The 19,219-nt window shown below is 55.4% G+C and overlaps 1 protein-coding gene across 1 annotated transcript in view; it reads left to right on the forward strand.

The window, feature by feature from the left end:
* Positions 1 to 806: 806 nt before the first annotated feature.
* The window catches only part of LRRC38 (leucine rich repeat containing 38), a 32,860-nt gene continuing 14,447 nt past the window's right edge, over positions 807 to 19,219 (forward strand). Inside the window, exon 1 of the mRNA XM_005607615.3 lies at positions 807 to 1,576. Within this exon, the coding sequence (XP_005607672.3) occupies positions 934 to 1,576 (643 nt within the window). The 5' untranslated portion in view covers positions 807 to 933. The remainder of the gene's footprint in view (positions 1,577 to 19,219) is intronic.

Consider the following 19,219-nt stretch of genomic DNA (forward strand, 5'->3'; position numbering starts at 1 on the left):
TAGATGGGGTAAACGGGGTCCCGAGACAGGGAGGCGCTGGTACTGAGGCCACACAACTAGGAACGCGGGACACAGTGCCTGTAGGTTGCACCTCGGCTAGACGAGCAGCAGATCTGCCCAGCGGACGCCAGCTCCCCGGCAAGCTCGGGGCCAGTACGGAAAGTGCTGACTGTCCCTGGCTTTCCTTTGGGCCACAGCGGGGGGCCCTGGCAGCTGCCGGCCTCGCTGACCCCGCTGCCTCACTGAGGTGGGTCAAGTGCGGGTGGGGGGAGAAGGAAGGAAGACCAGCCACCCCGGAGCTCCTTGGAGCCCACTGGAGCCCGGCCCAACCCCAGGTCAGCAGCCCCTGGCACGGTCCCTGAGAGCCCGCCGGGATTGCCCCAGGCACAGAACCACAGTGACCTAGGTCGCGCTTCCTTTGGCAACCGGGGTGGCCCGCGGCGAGCGCGCTTTGGCACCAGGCGGGCGCGGGGGCACGGGGCGCACGCCCTCTGGAAATCGTTGGGGTCGGGAGGCGCTGGGTTACTGAACTTAGTCGTTGAGAGCTCCTAGCCAAGTCCGCGCGACAGGTCTTATCGCCGGGTCCGGGAAATAAGCTGCCTGGGTGGGGCCGCGTTTGGCGACCGCTAGTCGGCCACCCCTACTGCTCCCGCCTCTCCCCTGGGATTTTCCAGCGGGTTAATTTCCTGTCGGAGTAAATCCTTCGCGAGTCCCTCGCCACTCCCTCCCCAGCTCTCCTCGCTCGGTTCGTGCCGCCCCGGGCTCCCCTAGTCCGTCCGCGCCGCGCTCTGTCACCCCCGCGCGCCCGGGCGCACGCCCTCCCCGCCCTCCGGCTCCCAGCGCCCGGCGGCCGGGGCCCCGCGCGCCGCCTCGCGCCAGGCTCGTCCCGAGGGCCGCGTCCGCGTCTCCGCGGCTCGCGCGGGTCCCCCGGCCATGCGCCCCCGCGCCGCCCCCCGCGCCCCCGCCGGCGCCGCCGCCGCGCTCCGGCTCTGCAGCCTCCTGCTGCTGCTCGGGCCCGGGCACGCGTGCCCCGCGGGCTGCACCTGCACCGACCCGCACACTGTGGACTGCCGCGACCGCGGGCTGCCCAGCGTGCCCGACCCCTTCCCCCTGGACGTGCGCAAGCTCCTGGTGGCCGGTAACCGCATCCAACACATCCCCGAGGACTTCTTCATTTTCTACGGCGACCTGGTCTACCTGGACTTCAGGAACAACTCGCTGCGCTCGCTGGAGGAGGGCACGTTCAGCGGCTCGGCCAAGCTCGCCTTCCTCGACCTCAGCTACAACAACCTGACCCACCTGGGCGCCGGCGCCTTCCGCTCCGCCGGGAGGCTGCTCAAGCTGAGCCTGGCCAACAACAACCTGGCGGGCGTGCACGAGGCCGCCTTCGAGACCCTGGAGTCGCTGCAGGTGCTGGAGCTCAACGACAACAACCTGCGCAGCCTCAACGTGGCCGCCCTGGCCGTGCTGCCCGCGCTGCGCACTCTGCGCCTGGATGGGAACCCCTGGCTCTGCGACTGCGACTTCGCCCACCTCTTCTCCTGGATCCAGGAGAATGCGTCCAAGCTGCCCAAAGGTGAGCCAGCGCGGGGCGGCCAGGCTGGGCTGGGGGAGGCGGGGCGGGAGAGACCCCCGCAGCTCAGGAGCCCCCGGGCAGGGCGCCTCTGGCTGAGCCTAGAAGAGGAAGCTCTGGGGCAGCTGCCCTGGATGAGAGTTGCTGCGGGTAAGGTTCCCAGTCTGAACTTGTCCTGGAACTCTCCTAGGGCGGGGGGCTGGGGAGGGACACATCTGGAGTCCTGGCTCCTGATGCCATGCGTCTCCCTCTGTTTCTCCAGCAACTCCCTTTCTGAAGTTGGGTATCTAGCATTTCTGGGTCACCCACCATCAAGATCAAGATGAGCTCAGGGGCTTTGGGTCCCAGCACTGGCAGATGCTGCCTATTACAGGCTCCTCCTAAGCGGAAGACGTCCTACTGTGTGGGAAATGGCTCACCTGCCAGAGAGCGCTCAGCTCCCTGCGCTGAGCATTGAGAGGGAGCGGGTGGTTCTGAGAACTCGCCAGCAGCCTCCAGAGCCTGAGCAGGTCTCAGGTCCTCAGCTCCCAGCTTGCTCTTCTGTCTGAAAGGGGTGAGGAGTGCTCCTGGTGAGGAGTGGCAGCCCAGCAGGAGCCAGCAAGGCAGTAAGGCTTTGCAGGGCCGTGGCTTTTCAGCCCGGATATGAAACAGGGACTGGTGCCCTTTTGCTTTCCTGGCTCACTTTTCAGAGGGGACGTGGACGTGCATACATACATACGCCTGGCAGACGGGAACATGAGAGCACAGCGGCTACGCGGCCCTGTGAAGGCCAGCGGGAAGGAGGCAAAGGCAGAGCTGAGAAGGAGGGAACCCCGGCATCATAGGCATGAGCCCCAGGACAGGGAGCAGGCGGGACGTCCTTGCCCTCAGCGGGTTCCAGCCTCCCACTCACCGGTGAGCATGTGAGCCTGGATCCCAGCAGTGACCTCTCAGAACCATTCTCTGCCTCCCTCCCACCTTGTCCCCAAGGGTTGGGCAGAATGGGAACCAGAGCCCATTAATAAGGTGCCCATTTTAAAAGGTGACGTAGATGAGGGTTTAGCTTTTGTACCTTTTTCCATTTACCGAGAATTCAAGGGTGCTGCTCCCCTAGGCCCTGAATTCCTGTGCTCACTTATTCATTCCACACTTGGCTAAGCACAAACCCCAGGCACGGGGGCAGTTGCTCCTCAGCAGACGCAGGCCCCTGAGCTGGCACCTGCAGCCCAGGCTGGCTCTCCCACCTGGCAAGTCCTAAAAAGATCTGACTCGTAAGGTGCGGAATCTCCCGACTTTAAACTTTGCCTTCCTTCACCTGCCTGGCTCCCCAGACCCTCCCCCGGAAGCCTGTCCCGGAGACAGGGGTGTCGGGATGAAGCCCTCACTGTGGAGTGGGGTCTGCCTCCGTTCTGATTGCTCCTGCCTTTGCTTCTTGGTGGAGTCGGCCTCATTCAGCCACACTGTTGGTTGAGTTGGTATAATTGGTCCCATTCGTCATCTACACGAGGGCGAGGTGTTATGGGGTCAGGAGCCGTGGGTTTCTTTCAGTCTCAATTCTGCCATGGATGGCTGTGACCTTGAACAGGCCATGCCTGCTGTCTGGGCCTCAGTTTCCTCATCTCTAAAGTACTCTGGTTGACCTCTGAGATCTCTACAGAGGATTTGGAGTCTGAAGACGTAGGTTTGAGTCCTGGCTTAACAACTGGGTGACTCGGGGCCGGCCCAGTGGCACAGCGGTTAAGTGTGCACGTTCCGCTTGGGTGGCCCGGGGTTCGCCGGTTCAGATCTCGGGTGCGGACATGGCACCGCTTGGCAAGCCATGCTGGGGTAGGCGTCCGACATATAAAGTAGAGGAAGATGGGCATGGATGTTAGCTCAGGGCCAGTCTTCCTCAGCAAAAAGAGGAGGATTGGCAGGAGTTAGCTCAGGGCTAATCTTCCTCAAAAAAAAAAAAAAAACTGGGTGACTCTGTTGGGGATCACTTGACTTTTTTGAGCCATATCTTCCTCCTGTGTGAGACTAGCACACAGGAATGCTGTGTAGTCCTTCTGACTCGGTGGACGTCAGGATCAAAACCAGATAATGTGGGTGAAAGTAAGAAGGCAAAATGTTATTCCTCCCACTGGCTGTAACAGAGGAAAGAAAAGGAACACCAGGTGGAGGATGCCTGGCTGGGGAAGGATGGCCAGGTTCAGGGCAAGGAGCAGTGTGCAGGCCCTGGGGGAGGGCCGGTCTCCATCAGGAGGAGAGGACGGAGGCAGCGAGAGGGCACATGAGGGCTTCCGGCACCTCTCGGGGTGAAGCGCCCAGAGCAGCTTTGCTCCCGCTGCAGGATGCCCGCGTGTATGGCCAGGACAGTATCCCTCGAAACGTGGCCAGAGGCGGGGTGAGGGGGTGGTCAAGGGACTAGCACAGGCCTTGACGGGGGAGAGCCGAGTTCCAATCCAGACTCAGATTTCTGATCCGAGCAGTGTCCCGCACCCTGTTTGCTGTGAGGTTTGAACGAGCTCAGCCCTCTCAAGGCCACAGTGACGCTGAGCACAGAGTAGGCGCTCTGTGGATGTAATCCCCCTCCCCCTCCTGCGTTTGCGCCCCCTGCATCTTCACCGAGGCAGCAGGGCCAAGGGGCTCAGAGCCCAGCCCCTGCCACCGAGCTGCTTGCTTCCAATCCTGCCTCTGCTTCCTCCTAGCTGTGTGACCTTTTGTACCTCAGTTTCCTCATCTGTAAAGTGTGGATGATACTAGTACCCACCTCATAGGGTTTTGGGGCACTAAAAGGGTATTATGTATAAAGCACGTAGGACAGTGCCTACCCACGGTGAGGACTGTATGGGCCTCAGTGCTGCTGTTGTCATCCTGTTTGAACTAGAAGGCCCGCAGAGGTGATGGCAGTGACTTGCCCGAGATCATAGAGTTAAAAACATCTGGGGGAGGCACCAGGGCCTCCTGGCTCTGGGCCCCCCTGCCAGGCTGACCACCCACTTCCTGCCGAGGAGAATCAGCCTTGGGGCACGAGTTCCAGGGCTCTCTGGGCAGGAGCCCTGCCTCTCCCAGGGGACGGGGTGCAGAGGGGGCAGTGAAGGGGGTCGCCTCCTCCTTGCCTTGCCCTCACCTCCCCAGCCCCTCCTACCCCAGAGAAGCAGAACGGAGCAGGGCAGGTGACCTTGACTGGCTCTGACAGCTACAAAAATTCTTGTCTGCCAGGCGAGCCTCTCGTGTGGCCGCTGCACTGACGGGAAGCCTCGGTCACAGAGCAGATCATGGGGAGGAAAGAACACCGTGGGGGTGACTGGCCCCCTCTGTCCAGGCTCCTTCAGGGCTGGGGGCTCGTCTGGGTCTGAGGACTCAGGAGGAACCGCCCTGCTGGTGCCGGGTCTGCAGGAGGGGGGCGTGGGGCCAGCCGAATGCCCAACAGCCAGCTTAGCAGAAAACCCCAAACAAGCCCCGAACAAGAAAACAAGCAACCCCCAGGATGCCTACTTAACTCTGAATTTCAGATAAACAACAAATAATATCCTAGTATGAGTGTGTCCCATGCAATATTTGGGATATACTGAAACACCAGATTTGTTTTTGTTTTCTGAAATTCAATATTTATTGGGTGTCTTGTATTTTACCTGGCAGCCCTTTGTCATTATAAGCGTCATCTCTTTTCATGGAACAGCTGTGCCTGCCAGGTACCTCTACCCACGATTTACCCAACAAGAAACAAATGAGGCGGGAAGACGCAAAGCGGTTTGCACCAGGGCACGTAGTGGGTGGCTGAGATGAGCTGGCTCTCGGGGGTGTCCGATCTCCCACCGAATTCTTCCTGATGGGCAGAGAACTGGGGAATATCCCCAACACTGGCCCTCCCCATCTCTGATTCTCCTGGTGACACTGGCTGACCTTCCAGCCCCAGAGTCTGTACCTGGTCTGGGGGTTCTCCCGGGAGACAGTGGGTCACCAAGGACACGGTGACCATCCCTCTCTAAGTAGAAGGGGTTCCTACTGGAAGCAAGAGGCCTGGGCAATCGGCTGGGGTTGCGCAGGGGTAGGGGTGGGGGAGTGGGGAGGGTCTGAGAGGCAGGGACATGCAGAATAACATTCTTCTCAGCCCACAGTGATCCTGAAAACCTCTCCCGTCCCTCCCTCACGTGCTCTTCCCTTTCCAGCAGCCCAGTGAGGTGGGCGGGGCCCCTGCATGCAGATCACTGGGGGGCTTGTTTGAAATGCATGTTCCTGGGCCCCGGACCTACTGCATGAGGCTGGGGGATGAGGCCCAGGGCTCTGACCTTTAACAAGTCTGTACTCCCTCAGGGGCTTGCTGGGTCCCCAAAAGCTTGAGAAATGCAGCTGGAGGGGAGGGCTTTTTGCCGCAGCTCTGGAAGCCCAGGTCTCCTCATGGCTCAGTCACTCACGGGCTGTGTGACTTCAGAGGACCTGTCTGCTCTCTCTGTGCCTCAGATTTTTCTTTTGTAAACAAAGGAATGTGGGCAGGAGGATTTTAAGACTCCTTCCAACTCTAAAATTCTATGATTTCAAGGGAAGGGAATACTATCCATGTTTTAAAGGTTGGGAAGTTGAAGCCTGGGGAGGCCAGGTCCCTCCAAACGTCCCTCTGCTGGAGTCCGGAGGGCTGGAGTCTCTGTGCAGCAGGGAGCGGCAGAGCGCCAGACGACCCTGGGCCCTGGGCTCCCAGGCCTGAGATGCTGTCACAGGGTGGAAGGACTTTCCACACGTGTCCCCAGCCTTGCTCCTGGAGCCACAGGAAGGAACGGCCACTGGCATTGAGAATCAATCGCCAGTGGCCATGGTGCTATCTCTGGCTCGGCTTCAGAGGGGCAGAGAGCGAGCAGACTTCCAGGTGCCGCAGCCCACACCACGTCCTGGGGGTGTATGACAGGGCGGGCATGTGCAGGTCCCAGGCCAGGAGGCTGAAGAGACCAGACACCTTCTTGCACCTTCCTTTCCAGCCACGGCCATACGTGGCCTGCAGGTGACAGCCCGTAGTACTAAGGAAGAAAGGTGAGCTGATCTGCGCCCCGAGACCTTGACACAGAGACTGAGGGAGGGAAGGGCTGGGAGGAAGCGAGGACGGGGCAGAATTGAACAGGGCACTTGTTATGCCTTGGGTCTGCTAATCCTGGCCCCCTGGGTGGGGAGAGCTCCTAGAGCAGGTCCACCATGGTCCCTGGAGCATCAGAGCTCTGGGGGACTCAGGCCCTGTGGCACACCCTGCGAGAGTCCCCTCTAGGAAGGGTGTCCTGGCAGACAGGTGCTGGCCAAGTCACATCACCAACCCTGCCTGCTTACCAGGCGGGACATGGGGCTCAGGGGGGTCTGCCCCCTTCTCCCAGAAACTCGAACCCCCTTTTCTCCTGTCGGACATTCTGAGGGCCTGTTTGGATCAGATGAGTGGGGACTTCTCATTATCCTGACGAAATAAACAGGAGCCCAGCCGGAGGGACAAAAGCTGATGCATGCCTGGAGGCCACATGAGGCCTTTCTCCCTCGTGACTCCGAAGGGACTCTATTTCTTTTTTTAAAAAAAAATAAAAGCAGTTTTATTTTCCCAAGTATAAAATGACAGGCTCCTCGTAGACTTGGGAAACACACGTAAGTATCCTGAAGAAAATAAAACTACCCAGAACCACGCCACTATTCGTTTCACTGTATTTAGTTGTTTTGTTCTTATGCACATATATATATTTTAAACAAATTGATATTATACTGTACATCTTATTCCTGACTCTTCCTCTTATTGAGTTGTAAGAGATTCCTATCATTACAGTTCTTTGAAAATTTAACCTTAATGGACACGTAATAGGTCGTCTTTTAGATCTCACATAAGATCTTATGTAAGATTAATATATATATTAATTGAACCTGTCCTCTGTTGTTAGAAATGTGGGTTATTTCCTTTTATTTTTGTATGTAAACAATGCTGAACTCGACATCCTCATCCACACAGAGTTTGTGGAAAGCTCTGGATTTTTCTGGGGTGGGTTCTTTGAGGTGAGAATGTGGTCAGTGAACGGCTGTGGTCATTTTAAACCTCTACATGCATTTTTGCCTAATTGCCCCCCAGACAGTGGGCACCATTGGACATACAGAATATCTGTCTTGCCACACCTTTCCAGTTTTTTTAAACATGTTTCCTATCTGATAGGCAACACAACGCCGTCTCCTTATTGCTTTGATTTGCGGTATGCGACCACCGTTTGAGCAGACGTTTTGCGCATGTTTATCCACCTAAGAGAACCATGTTCCTGCCAGGGGTTGACTGAGGCCTCACTCCCGCCTGCCTTTGACAGGTCTGCACATGTCCCGTATGCCACAGGCTAACGCATTTTTAACTCGTCTCTTAATTAGAGTTGAGTCACCGGGTGTCACCTTTCTCACCATCCCCGGTGTCCAGGGCTGGGTGTCAGTTTTTACGGGCACCCCGGGCTGGAGTTCCGGTGCAGAGTCAGCTGCAGGCATGACCTAGAGCCACCTCGTCCTGTCCTGTCCGCTCCCGGGAGAGTCCCGCGACTCTGTCTCAAACACTGGATCTTTCTGAAAGTGTCGCGTTCATGGTGCCACTCTATCAGTTAACTCAAAGGGCACCCTCATTGCTGGGCAGCGTGGGACAGTGGACCTGCCTTCCTGCCCTTGTAGGACGGCCCTGGGGGAACGCAGGTGGGGACTTGCTCTGGAGAGGCCAGGACTCCCTTTACTGAAGCTGACGCGTTGCTAGCTGACTCAGACACCCAAAGCGTTAGGCCTTTCAGCCAGTGGCCTCCACGTGCCGCTATCCCAGAATCTCGGGGTCTCCACTGTAGTTGGGAATGAGATGTCTTGTCACTTTCGGGCTGCAGGGCAGTGACAGCACAGCAGGACTTCCACGTATGTGCGTTGTCATGAGGACCTGGATCAAATGCGTTCACGATTACATGAGCCAGATCGCACCCTGAACATGGTCCCCGCAGGACCACAGTGGACGGCGTGCCTGCCTCCAGTCCTGGGGAGCGCCCTGGCCTCCTGCTTTCAGGTCCTCGTCCCAGCTGTCCCGGGTCCCGGGTCCTTCCCTCCCTCCGTCCTCATTCCCTCCCCATTCCCACCTGTACTTCTCTACCTTTCTGGCTCCTGCATACCCGTCCAGTCTCCACCCCTCCAGCCCCTGAGGCTGGGCTGGGAGCCTGTCCTGTGGGATCTCTTGGATCCTGTACCACCTCTATGACCCCTGCTTGACGTTGCGAGTTCATGAGTCTGGCTCATTCTGAGGACATAAGATGTGCCTTTTTTCTCCTTGCATCCCCAGCGCTGGTACCATATAGAGCATGTTTGGAATCCTTCCAGTGGCTTCCACTGCACTGAGAATAACCCAGCTCCCTCCCACGGCCCACAAGGCCCCCCGACCTCTCCTTCTTCCCCACACCCGACTCCCACGCCAGCCACACGGACCTTGTCTGTCACTGGGACACGCCAAGCTCCAGCATCCAACCAGGGCCTCTGACATTGCTGTTCCCTCTGCCCCATGAGATATTTCCCCTTCAGATGGCTGCATCTTCCTCATTGTCAGTCCCCAGTCCAATGTCCCCTCCTCGAAGAGGCCTTTCCTGACCACCCCACCTAAGCTGTCCCAGCCCCACCCACCCGTGCTTGTCACATCTCCGTGTTGTGTTTACGTCATAGCACTCAGAGGTCCACGTCGTCTTTTCCACACGTCTTGTCCCTCTGGAAACACAGCTGGGAGATGAGCACACTTGCTGCTGTGTCCCCAGACCTGGAGCCATGCCTGGCACAGACGGGGCTCAGCGGGGCTGTGGGAACGAGTGAGTGGACACTCCCGAGGCCTCTGTCACAAGGGCCATCAGGGGACAGGCCAAGATCGTTGGCCTTGGCTTTTGTCTTCACCAAATGCCCCTCCTTGACTTGGGTCAGCAAAGGACATCCAGATCGCCTTTCAGTGAAGGCAGAGGACCAGAATGGGGCTTCTCTGGGTTTCTTTCCAGATCTGTGGGATGCTGGTCAAATCCCATAGCTGCCCTGAGCCTCCAGGTCTGTGCTGTTCAAAGAGGAATCCAGCCGTCCTGCCCCCTCTGCTCAAGGGGTGCCGGTAAGATGCAGGAGGCATCCTGGAGGCCTGGCTGGCGGCAACTTGCTCTGCTCTGCTGTGCAAGGTGCAGTATGAGCAGCTGGCCAAGGAGGTCAGGACACCGGCCACAAACCTCTCCTCGCTCCCTCTCTCCGTCTCTTGCTCTCTTCAGTGTTTCTCACACTTTTTATTCTCTTCATATACCCATGGGCTTTCTCTACTTTCTCATCCATGTGGCAAAAAAAATATGTATTCCCCGCTGTTCCATTCAAGAGACGAGCTAAGGCCAGGCAAGGCTGTGTTCTCTTGGTCCCAATTCCCAGGTCCCTGGAGGAGGCTCTGTCTGGCTCTGTTCAGGAGCGGTCCCTCTCTTGTCCAGTCAGCCGAGGGGATGGATGGGGTGACATCATACACGGGGGCTTCCAGGATGTTGCTGGGTGACCACGGACATGGGGCGGAGTTTGGCGGTGGGGCTGGGCGGGCCACGCGCCAGGCATCCGTCACTGTGGCTGCGCTTCCTTCCAGTCAGCTGTCTGATGGCGGATACATCCCCTCACCCCAGTGTTCCTAGGCCCAGCTTCCCCTCTGTCAAATGCATCTGCCCTTTGACCTCAGGTGATGTCACATGAAGCAGCTCAAAGTGCAGTTTCCTTACCCCCACACATGGAAGCTATTCTCTTTTTCTCTTTATCCAAATCATGGAAATGCAGACAAATGGACAAGACGTGCACCCAGGCTTACAAATCCCACAGGACTTAAGCATCGCCTGTCAGATCCCAGACATCTGACAATGCACGTCGACGGGCGCTGTCTGTGTTTTCACAGCAAATCTTTGTAGCGGCTCTCAGCCCGACCCCTCCCCTTGAGAGGCTGCTGGTCAGGGAGCCCCTGGGGCCCCATCTCCTCCATCCTCCAGGCTGGTCATGGGATAAATGCCAAGGGCAGGCGTCAGGACCTCGAGGGAGCTGCAGGCCCTTCAGGATTAAGGAGTAGATTCTCAGAGATGAACCCAAACCAAAGAGCCAGGAATCGGGGCCCTTGTCCCGGCTCCATCACCAGCTAGCAGTGGGATCTCTCGTGTCCCCCCTCTCAGTTGCCCTAGATCTTAAGTGGTGACCCCAAATGCCCCCAGGGGCAGCAGGTGGGAGTCATCAGAGAAAGTGGGACAGGAGGCGAACCGAGATGGGCTCATGGGCGAACGGGCTCATGGAAAACAATTTAGGGTGCTGTACTGGCTGAATTCCCCAGAGCACATGGGCGGCTGTCTTCCTCCTGCTGGTCACCAGTTTTAGACCCATGGGCTCAATGACACAAAGGCCCCGTCCAGCTCTGATTGCGGCTGACTCTGTGCCTCCTGAGCCAGCCTCCTCCTGGTCATGGGACGAGAGCATCGGGAAGCCCTCACCCCAGCTCCTAGAGAAGGTCTCCTGGGTGGGTCCCTCGGCACAGGTCCCAACACCCCGCAGCTCTATTTCAAATGCAGAGGTGCAGGGGTATGTTCTTCTCTCTCCCTCTTCAGAGGAAGAGAAGACCCCCGCCCCCAGCATTAGAAAGAATAGCATAGCTGTTTCGAGAGACACCAACGAGATGATCTCTGCTTTTAAACGTAACCGGCACAAATGATTGCATCAGAAATCAAAGTTGCACACGGTCGTGTTGAGGCGCCAGGAGCTTCAAGCTGAGGGTCGGGACATCCTGCCCCTGCTGCCACCTCCTGGACCTGGGCAGGTGGCCTTTCGTTCCCTTGTCTGTCACCCTGAGGTTTGTTGGGAGGATAGGGAAATTCTGATGTAAAAGGGCTTTAGAAGGAAGTGGAGAGTGTTTGCAAAAGAGAAGGGCCACTGGGAGCCCTGTAACATTACAAGACAGGGATTTACAGACCATCGGCCCCCTTGACAATCACACAAGAACCGGAGACCAGTGATGGGTCAGCCAGCACACTCTACCCAGCTGGTGGGACACAGGAGAGAGGGTGGACACTCCAGGTCACAGGAATTGCTTGATGATGGCAAAACCACAGCTCTACTGATCATTTGTGGGGCGGGAACAAAGGGAGGAGGTAGTGAGGAGATGAAGCATATGCCCAGCTGGTACAGGACAGCCAGGGGATGGGAAAACAGGTTGGAGGCAGATGTGGGAGCCTTGGAGGCCAGGAGAAAGAACTGAGGCCTGCAGAAAAATGACGGGAAGGATATGCATCCACATGCCCAGGGTGATTTTCTCTGAGTGAAGGGCTGGCTTTGTTTTATTTTATTTTATTCGTAATTAACACTTTACTTTTTGGAGCAGTTTTAGGCTTATGGAAAACTGAGCAGACAGTACTGAGAGTTCCCATATGCCCCTCAACCCCACGCCCCACCCCCGTGCCCCTGTTCTTAACATCTTCTGTTAGTGTGGTCCACTTGTTACAACTGACGGACCAGTATGGGCACCTTATTATGAACCAAAGTCCCTAGTTGACATTAGGTTCATTCTGTGATGTCCATCCTGTGGGTTTTGACAAATGGATCACGTCGTGGATCCACCATCACAGCATTGTACAGAAGAGTTTCACGACCCTGAAACTGTCCTGTGCCCCACGTGTTCGTTCCTCGTGCCTCCCCTCCTCACCGTAAACACTGATCTTCTTACTGTCTCTATAGTTTGGTCTTTTCCAGAATCGCATATAGGTTTTTTATTATTATTTTATTGAGGTCATATTTGTTTATAACATTGTGTGATTTCAGGTGTACGTTATTATATTTCAGTTTCTGTATAGACTGCATCATGCCCACCACCGATTGTCTAGTTTTTATTTGTCACCATACACACGTGCCCCTTATTCCATCACCCTCCTCCCACCTCCTTCCCCTCTGGTGACCACTAATCTGTTCCCCTTATCCATGTGTTTGTTTATCTCCTACATATGAGTGAAATCATACGGTATTTGTCTTTCTCTGTCTGACTTATTTTGCTTAGTGTAATTTGCTTAAGATCCATCCATGTTGTCACAAATGGCACGATTTTGTCTTTTTTTCTGGCTGAGTAGTATTCCATTGTATATATACACCACATCTTCCTTATCCATTCATCCGTTGATGGGCTCTTGGGTTGCTTCCATGTCTTGGCTATTGTGAATAATGCTGCTGTGAACATAGGGGTGCATAAATCTCTTTGAACTGTTGATTTCAAGTTGTTTGGATAAATACCCAGTAGTGGGATAGCTGGATCATATGGTATTTCTATTTCTAAGTTTTTGAGAGACCTCCATACTGTTTTCCACAGTGGCTGCACCAGTTTGCATTCCCACCAGCAGTGAATGAGGGTTCCCTTTTCTCCATATCCTCTCCAACACTTGTTATTTCTTGTCTTGTTAATTATAGCCACAGAATGGCATAGAGTATTTAATGTCTTCTTTTTGCTTCTGGGTGCTTTCCTGCGCTGACACATGGACAAGTATTTTGTGTCCCCCGCCCCTTAACTTTATTTCAGTGCAACACGTGGACAGACAGGCACACACACCCACCGTTAGAACTCCTAGTGGGTCCTGTGGGGGCTGTGGAGGCCACAGCTCTGTCTTTCTCCCTCTCCAGGGTCAGATAACTGCTACTCCCTTTGTCCTTTCAGGCTCGGGTGGTAAGGCCCCTCACCCCCAATGCTGGTAGAGGCCTACGGACTGCCCTGTGTTCCTCGTCGACTCCTAAGGCCAGCCCACACCTCTGTAAACAGCCCCTTTGATAGACTCACTTCAAATAACCCCATTGGCGGTGGGGGGCATGGTTTCCTGCTGGGGTCCCCGACTCGAGGAGCTTCGGCAGATTCTTGAGCAGGCAATGATGAAGGGGGTTGTTATGGGTTGAATTGTGTCCCCCAAAATTCATATGTGGAGTCCCTGACCCCCAGTAGCTCAGATTATGACCTTATTTGGAAATAAGGTTGTTTTAAAGGTACCCAGGATTTGTTTCATCAGTTTAGTAAGACAGGCCAACACGGAAATGACTATCAGGAAGGAAGAAGATTCACGCTCATAGATCTCCAGAAACAGGAGGCGGGGAGCCCGCGCAGGGCCATACAGGGAAGCAGCAGGGACGGCCAGGAGGCAGAGGGAGTGACAGCAAAGAGCAGGCACCAGTCCTCATTGTGGTTTCCACAGGCAGGGGTGGGTGAGGGGGTAAGCGGCCTGGGCAGGGTCAGGGCTGGCGGATTTGAATAATTCCTGCAGGCTCTGGGCTACAGGGCGGGCCCTAGTTGTCCAGTACCTGCTCTGCGGTGACTTAGGGTCCAGGACTGCAGGAGCCCGATAAAAGGCGGTGGTTGGGGGCATGGACTGGCGTTCGTTGGTTTGCATGTCGCAGGTGTGCACTCAGGCGAGTGTTTCCTGTCTCTAGGATGGCTAACCCTGGGAAGGGCAGTCCCTCCCTGGGTCGCAAGGCTCCAAGCTGTCAAAGCATCATAAATACACAAAGTGAAAACCATAATTAATACAAGAGTCACTGCAGATGTAATCGGGATGAGGCCATTAGGGTGGGGCCTGGTCCAGTATGACTATTGCCCTTAACAAAAGAGGAAATTTGAACGCCCAGATGCGCACGGAGGGAGAATGCCATGTGAAGATGAAGGCAAAGTTCAGAGGGATGCTACAAGCCAGGGAGTGCCAGAGATTGCCTGCAAAGCACCAGAGTCCGGGAAAGAGGCCACAGACCCTTGCTCACACCCTCAGAAGGTATCAGCCCTGCCGACACCTTGATCTCGGCCCTCTGGACTCCAGAACTGGGAGACAAGAAATTTCTGTTGTTTAAGGCCCTAGTCTGTGGTCCTTTGTCACTGCAGCCCCAGAAACTACTCCAGAGGATGTTGATAACCTCCCTCCTGGCCAGACGAGGAGGCTTGGATGAGGGGGCCTCCAAAATGGCGTCCAGCCCTTGTGATTTTGTGATGTCAACACAAATTGCTTCACTTGTGTGCACGTGGGGAGATAAGCACCGAGGTACGAATGGGGCTCTTGTTTCTTTGCTTGGGGTTCGTCCCTGCTTCCTGCCCCGAGCGGGCTGCTCCCACTGGCTTCGCTTATTGCATCTCCGCCGTGTTCCAGACATGTAGCTGAGCACGTCAGGGCAGCTCGCCCAAGAGAAATGGAATGCGAGCCACTTGTGTAATTTCAAATTTTCTAGTAGCCGCATTTAAAAAGATCAAATGAGCAGATGAAATGAATTTTAATATTTGACCCAGCATATCCAAAGTGTTATTCTTTCAACTTGTAATCAGTAGAAAAATCATTCATGAGATATTCTTCCTTTCTTTTTTTCATACAAAGTCTTCAAACTCTGGGCTGGATTTTATACTCACTGCGTATCTCAGTCCAGACTGGCAACATATCAAGTTCTCAGCATGTGGCTGGGGCTGCTGTCCTGGACGGCGTGGCTCTGAGTCTGTTAGTGTCTTCCAAAGAGGTCGGTGCCGGCAAGGACCTCCCCACTTCACAGGTGAGAAAGCCAAGGCATGGACAGGTCAAGGTAACTTGGCCAAGGTCACGCCAGCCAAGAAGTGGCAGAACGGAGGGATGACCCCGAGGGACTGGCTCTGGGATCTTTGTCACTAACCATTGTACGGCTTCCTGAATCTCATTGCAGAAATGAGGGTCCCTTAGCCGCAAGCCCACCCTCTGGGTCTCTAGCCCCTGCCTCAGGCTCGGAACCACACTTGGTGGGTGAGTCATCCCAGCTCAGACCCTTGACTTGGACGGAATCAAAGGTGACTCGAACACCTTAGTGGAAGCCAGAATAGACGCAACACCTGTGAAAGCGAGTTCAGCTCCTCCTTTCTGCTCTTATGGGAGCTTCGTCTGGAGCAGTGACCCCCTCCTGCTTAGCACACCGATGTCAAGTCACATCCTTCCTCTGCTCAGAACTCTCCAGTGACTCCCACATCATCAAGAGTAGAAGCCACAGTCATTCCAGGGGCTTACGAGGTCCCATGATCTGACTCCCTCTTCCCTTCTTTCTGACCTAATTTCTTACCACTCTCCCCTCCATTCGCTCTGCTCCGGGTACCCCAGACTCCCTGTTCCTCCTCAGACACACCAGACGCCTTCCAACCTCAGGGCCTTTGCACTTGCTCCCTCTACCTGCAACGCCCTGCCCCTGGATGTCCACATGACTTGCCCGCTCACTCCTTTCAGCACCTAGCTCACGTGCCCCTTCTCATTGAGCCTTCCCTCCCAGCCCCACTGAACCCCATGACATGCTGCCTCCAGCTCTCCTCCCTCCCCTCCTTGCTCCTCTGTTCTCCATAGCAGCTGTCGCCATGTGCCATGTCATTCAATTTACTGATTTACTCATAGTCTATCTGTCTTCCCTCACTAGATTGTAGCCATGAGAGTGGGGACTTGTCTGTTCGTTCACTGTTATCGCCCCAGTACCAGAGCCGCTCTGGTCTATAACAGGTGCTCAATAGATGTTTGTTGAGTGAATGAATGACTCAGTGACGCCAAGACAGGGCAGAGGGAAGAAGAGTGGAGCAGAGGAGGCCTCCATAAGCTCCCCCTTGCTTGGAGAAACCAATTTAGTAAACTGATTCTCATCAAAGTATGAGTGAGTTGAGGAGTAACCTGGAACAAATACAGGAAGGGACCCCTGCTCATCACTGAGCCACTGATCTGAGTAGCGTTTCAGGCATGGTGACACTCGGATGGGGCAGGTCAGGGGAGAGGGTTGGGGCCCCCGGTCTTCTTTGAATCACAACCTATAAGCAGTTACCCGAGCTTCCTTTGTATTTGGAGAGCAAGACCATGTTGATATGGGAAAAATGGATGTTTAACTGTCAAAAGTAGGGACTCAGAAGGACATGGCCCTGTCTCCAGATGGCTGAGGGGCTGTCACTGAATACGGGAGACCTGTTCTGGCCTCAGAAGATAGATAAATGGTTAGGACTACAAGGAAACTGATTCTGATGCACTATAAGGAGGAACAGCTAGCAATTAGGGCTCCGAAAATGGGCTGCCTAGGGAGGTAGTGAGGTTGCCGTCATTGGAGGCATTCAAGCAGAGACCATATGACCACTTGTCAGTGGTATTGGAGGGAGCATCAAGTGTTGGGGGGCATTTCTGCCCATGATGCTTCTGTCCCCTGATTCTGATTCTCTGGGGTTCCTTTCATTTTGTCCTGGTTCCACTGGCCAAGGAAACATGTCTTGAGGGAGGGTCCAGTGTGCTTGAAATCCAGTGGCTGTCCCTACCTTGATGCCCGGAGCCATTGCTCCAGCTCCCTTCCCTGCCCCTTCTCACCCCTGCTTCTTCCTGAACCGAAACCGACGGAGCTCTTCAGCTGTGCAGCCAAGAAAGACAGAAGAAGCCCTGAGCCTCTTGTCCCCTCGGGTCCCGCTCTGCTCACACCGAGTCATCGTCGGAAACCAGACCATTTGCCAGCAGCCAGAACTGGCTTCTCAAATGTGTCATGTATGTGCTGCTCGCGTCCAGCTCCCCTTCAGCCAGGACCCTGACCTCCTGCGGCTGTCCCCGTGAGCCCATGGGACCTGGGCCTCCAGACACATCAGGGCTGTCATTCATTTCTCCATGAATATTTGTCGTGCTTCTGTCCACGCTCCGCAGAGACTGGCTCTCAGATCTTTGTCACTAACCATTGCACGGCTTCTCAAATCTCATATCAGGAGCTAGGGTCCCTTAACTGCAACCTCACCCTCTTGGGTCCAGAGCCCCTGCTTTAGGCTCAGAACTAGATTAGTCAGTGCACGTCCCTGGGTCAGAGCCTGGCCTTGGCGTGGTGTAAACCGAAGACGACTTGGCCATCTTAGTGGGAACCAGAGCAGACTGCGCTCTGTGAAAGCAAATTCAACTCCAGGTGCCGAGCACGTTGCCATGGACCTGGCAAAGCCTCTGCCTTTGTGGAATGAACATTCCAGAAGGCTCAGAAAAGCTTAGATTTGAGGATTATCCAGTCTACTCTTTTTCATTTTCAGATGGGAAACCATGGCTCAGGGAGACCAGGTGACTTGCCCAAAGCCACACAGCAAACTAGTGAAAAGCCAAGCAAAGAGCCGAGGCTCCATTCCCTGGCCGGTGCGCTTCCCTCATATCACACGGCCGTCCCTAGAGGGAGACGTCGCACAGCGGCTGAGAGCACAGGCTTCGGATTAGACCCACCGTGGTTTGAACCCTGCTCCTTTATGCACTAGCTGTGTGAGCCTGGGCAGATTGCTTGACCTCTCTGTGCTTCAGTTTGCTCATGTGTAAAATATGAACAATAATATCCCTAAGTCCATCGTGAGGGTCTAGGAGGTCACCCCTGTAATGTGTTCAGCAGAGTGCCCGGTGCACAGAAAGCCCGTGACAAATGCCAGCTGTTGTCAACACCTGTGTCGCCGCCCCAAGGACCCAGTTCCAGAGGCTCGCACTTTGCCACAGATGTGTCTCAACGTGGTGTCACTGCAGGCGCTTGGGACTGAGGGTGGGGGCCACTGGCTCCTCAGCTCTGCTCTGCCACTGATGTGCTGTGTGATCTGGGGGAATGCGTTAGTCTCCTGTTGCTGCTGTAACAAATCACCACCAAATTCGTGGCTTAAAATGACACCGATGTAGTTCTTACAGTTCTGGAGGTCAGAAGTCCAAAATGGGCTGAAATCAGGATGCCTGGTTTCCTTTGGCCTCTTCCGCCTTCTAGAGGCTGCCCACATTCCTTGGCTCGTGGCCCCCTGTCACTCTGACCTCCATTTCCATTGTCACATCTCCTCTCTGACTCTGACCCGCCTGCCTCCCTCTTGTAAGGACCCTGTGACCACATTGGGCCCGTCTGGATAATCCAGGATAATCTCCCCTTCTTAAGACCCTTGACTTAATCACATCTTCAAAGTCCCTTTGCTCTATAAGGTGACACACGCACAGGGTCTGGGGCTTCGGGTGTGGACGTCTCGGGGGCATCGTTCTGTCTACCACAGGGAAGTCACTTCACTTCTCTGGGCCTGTTTCCCCACCTGTGAAAGCAGAGGGTCAGATAAAGGGGAGGTCTTCTCCGCCTGCACAGGTCGTTTCTAATGAGCGCCCCCATTCCCCACAATGCCTCCCCCTGTGGTCACTTCCCAACAACCCAGAGCTCTGACCCTAGCGATGGCAGTTGCCACGGTGCCGGGACCCACTGCCAGGTGAAGGCGTCTGCTGCCGGGGGCCTGGATCCACTCTCAGCCCTCACTGTCCAAAGAAGCATCAATATAACAAAAAAACAGCCTGGCTCCTGACTTCCCAGGACGACGAATTGCTTCGTGGGTAAATGATTTGGGAGCTGTTTGGGGCATAGAGAGAACTTTATGGGCGGAAGGGGAAAAAGGCCAGCACTCGTGGGGAGATGTCCTGGGGCGATTGTCACAAGCAGCACAGATGGGGGAGCCCACCAGGGACTCGAGAGAGAGGTGGGCCTCGCATGGTAAGAGGGAAAGACAGACGGGGTCCAGAGGAAAGAGGAAAGTTGACACCGCTGAGCAGAGACGAGGGAGTGGGGACACATAAAGTCCAGTTTCATGGCTGGGATGAAATTGTCCACCGAGGAGAGGCCAAGTCAAGTTCTACAAATGGCCGGTCAATACTGAGGGCACCGCGGTATCATGGAGAGAGGGTGGGC

Source organism: Equus caballus, chromosome 2, assembly GCF_041296265.1.
Source record: "Equus caballus isolate H_3958 breed thoroughbred chromosome 2, TB-T2T, whole genome shotgun sequence".
Taxonomy (NCBI): Eukaryota; Metazoa; Chordata; class Mammalia; order Perissodactyla; family Equidae; genus Equus; species Equus caballus.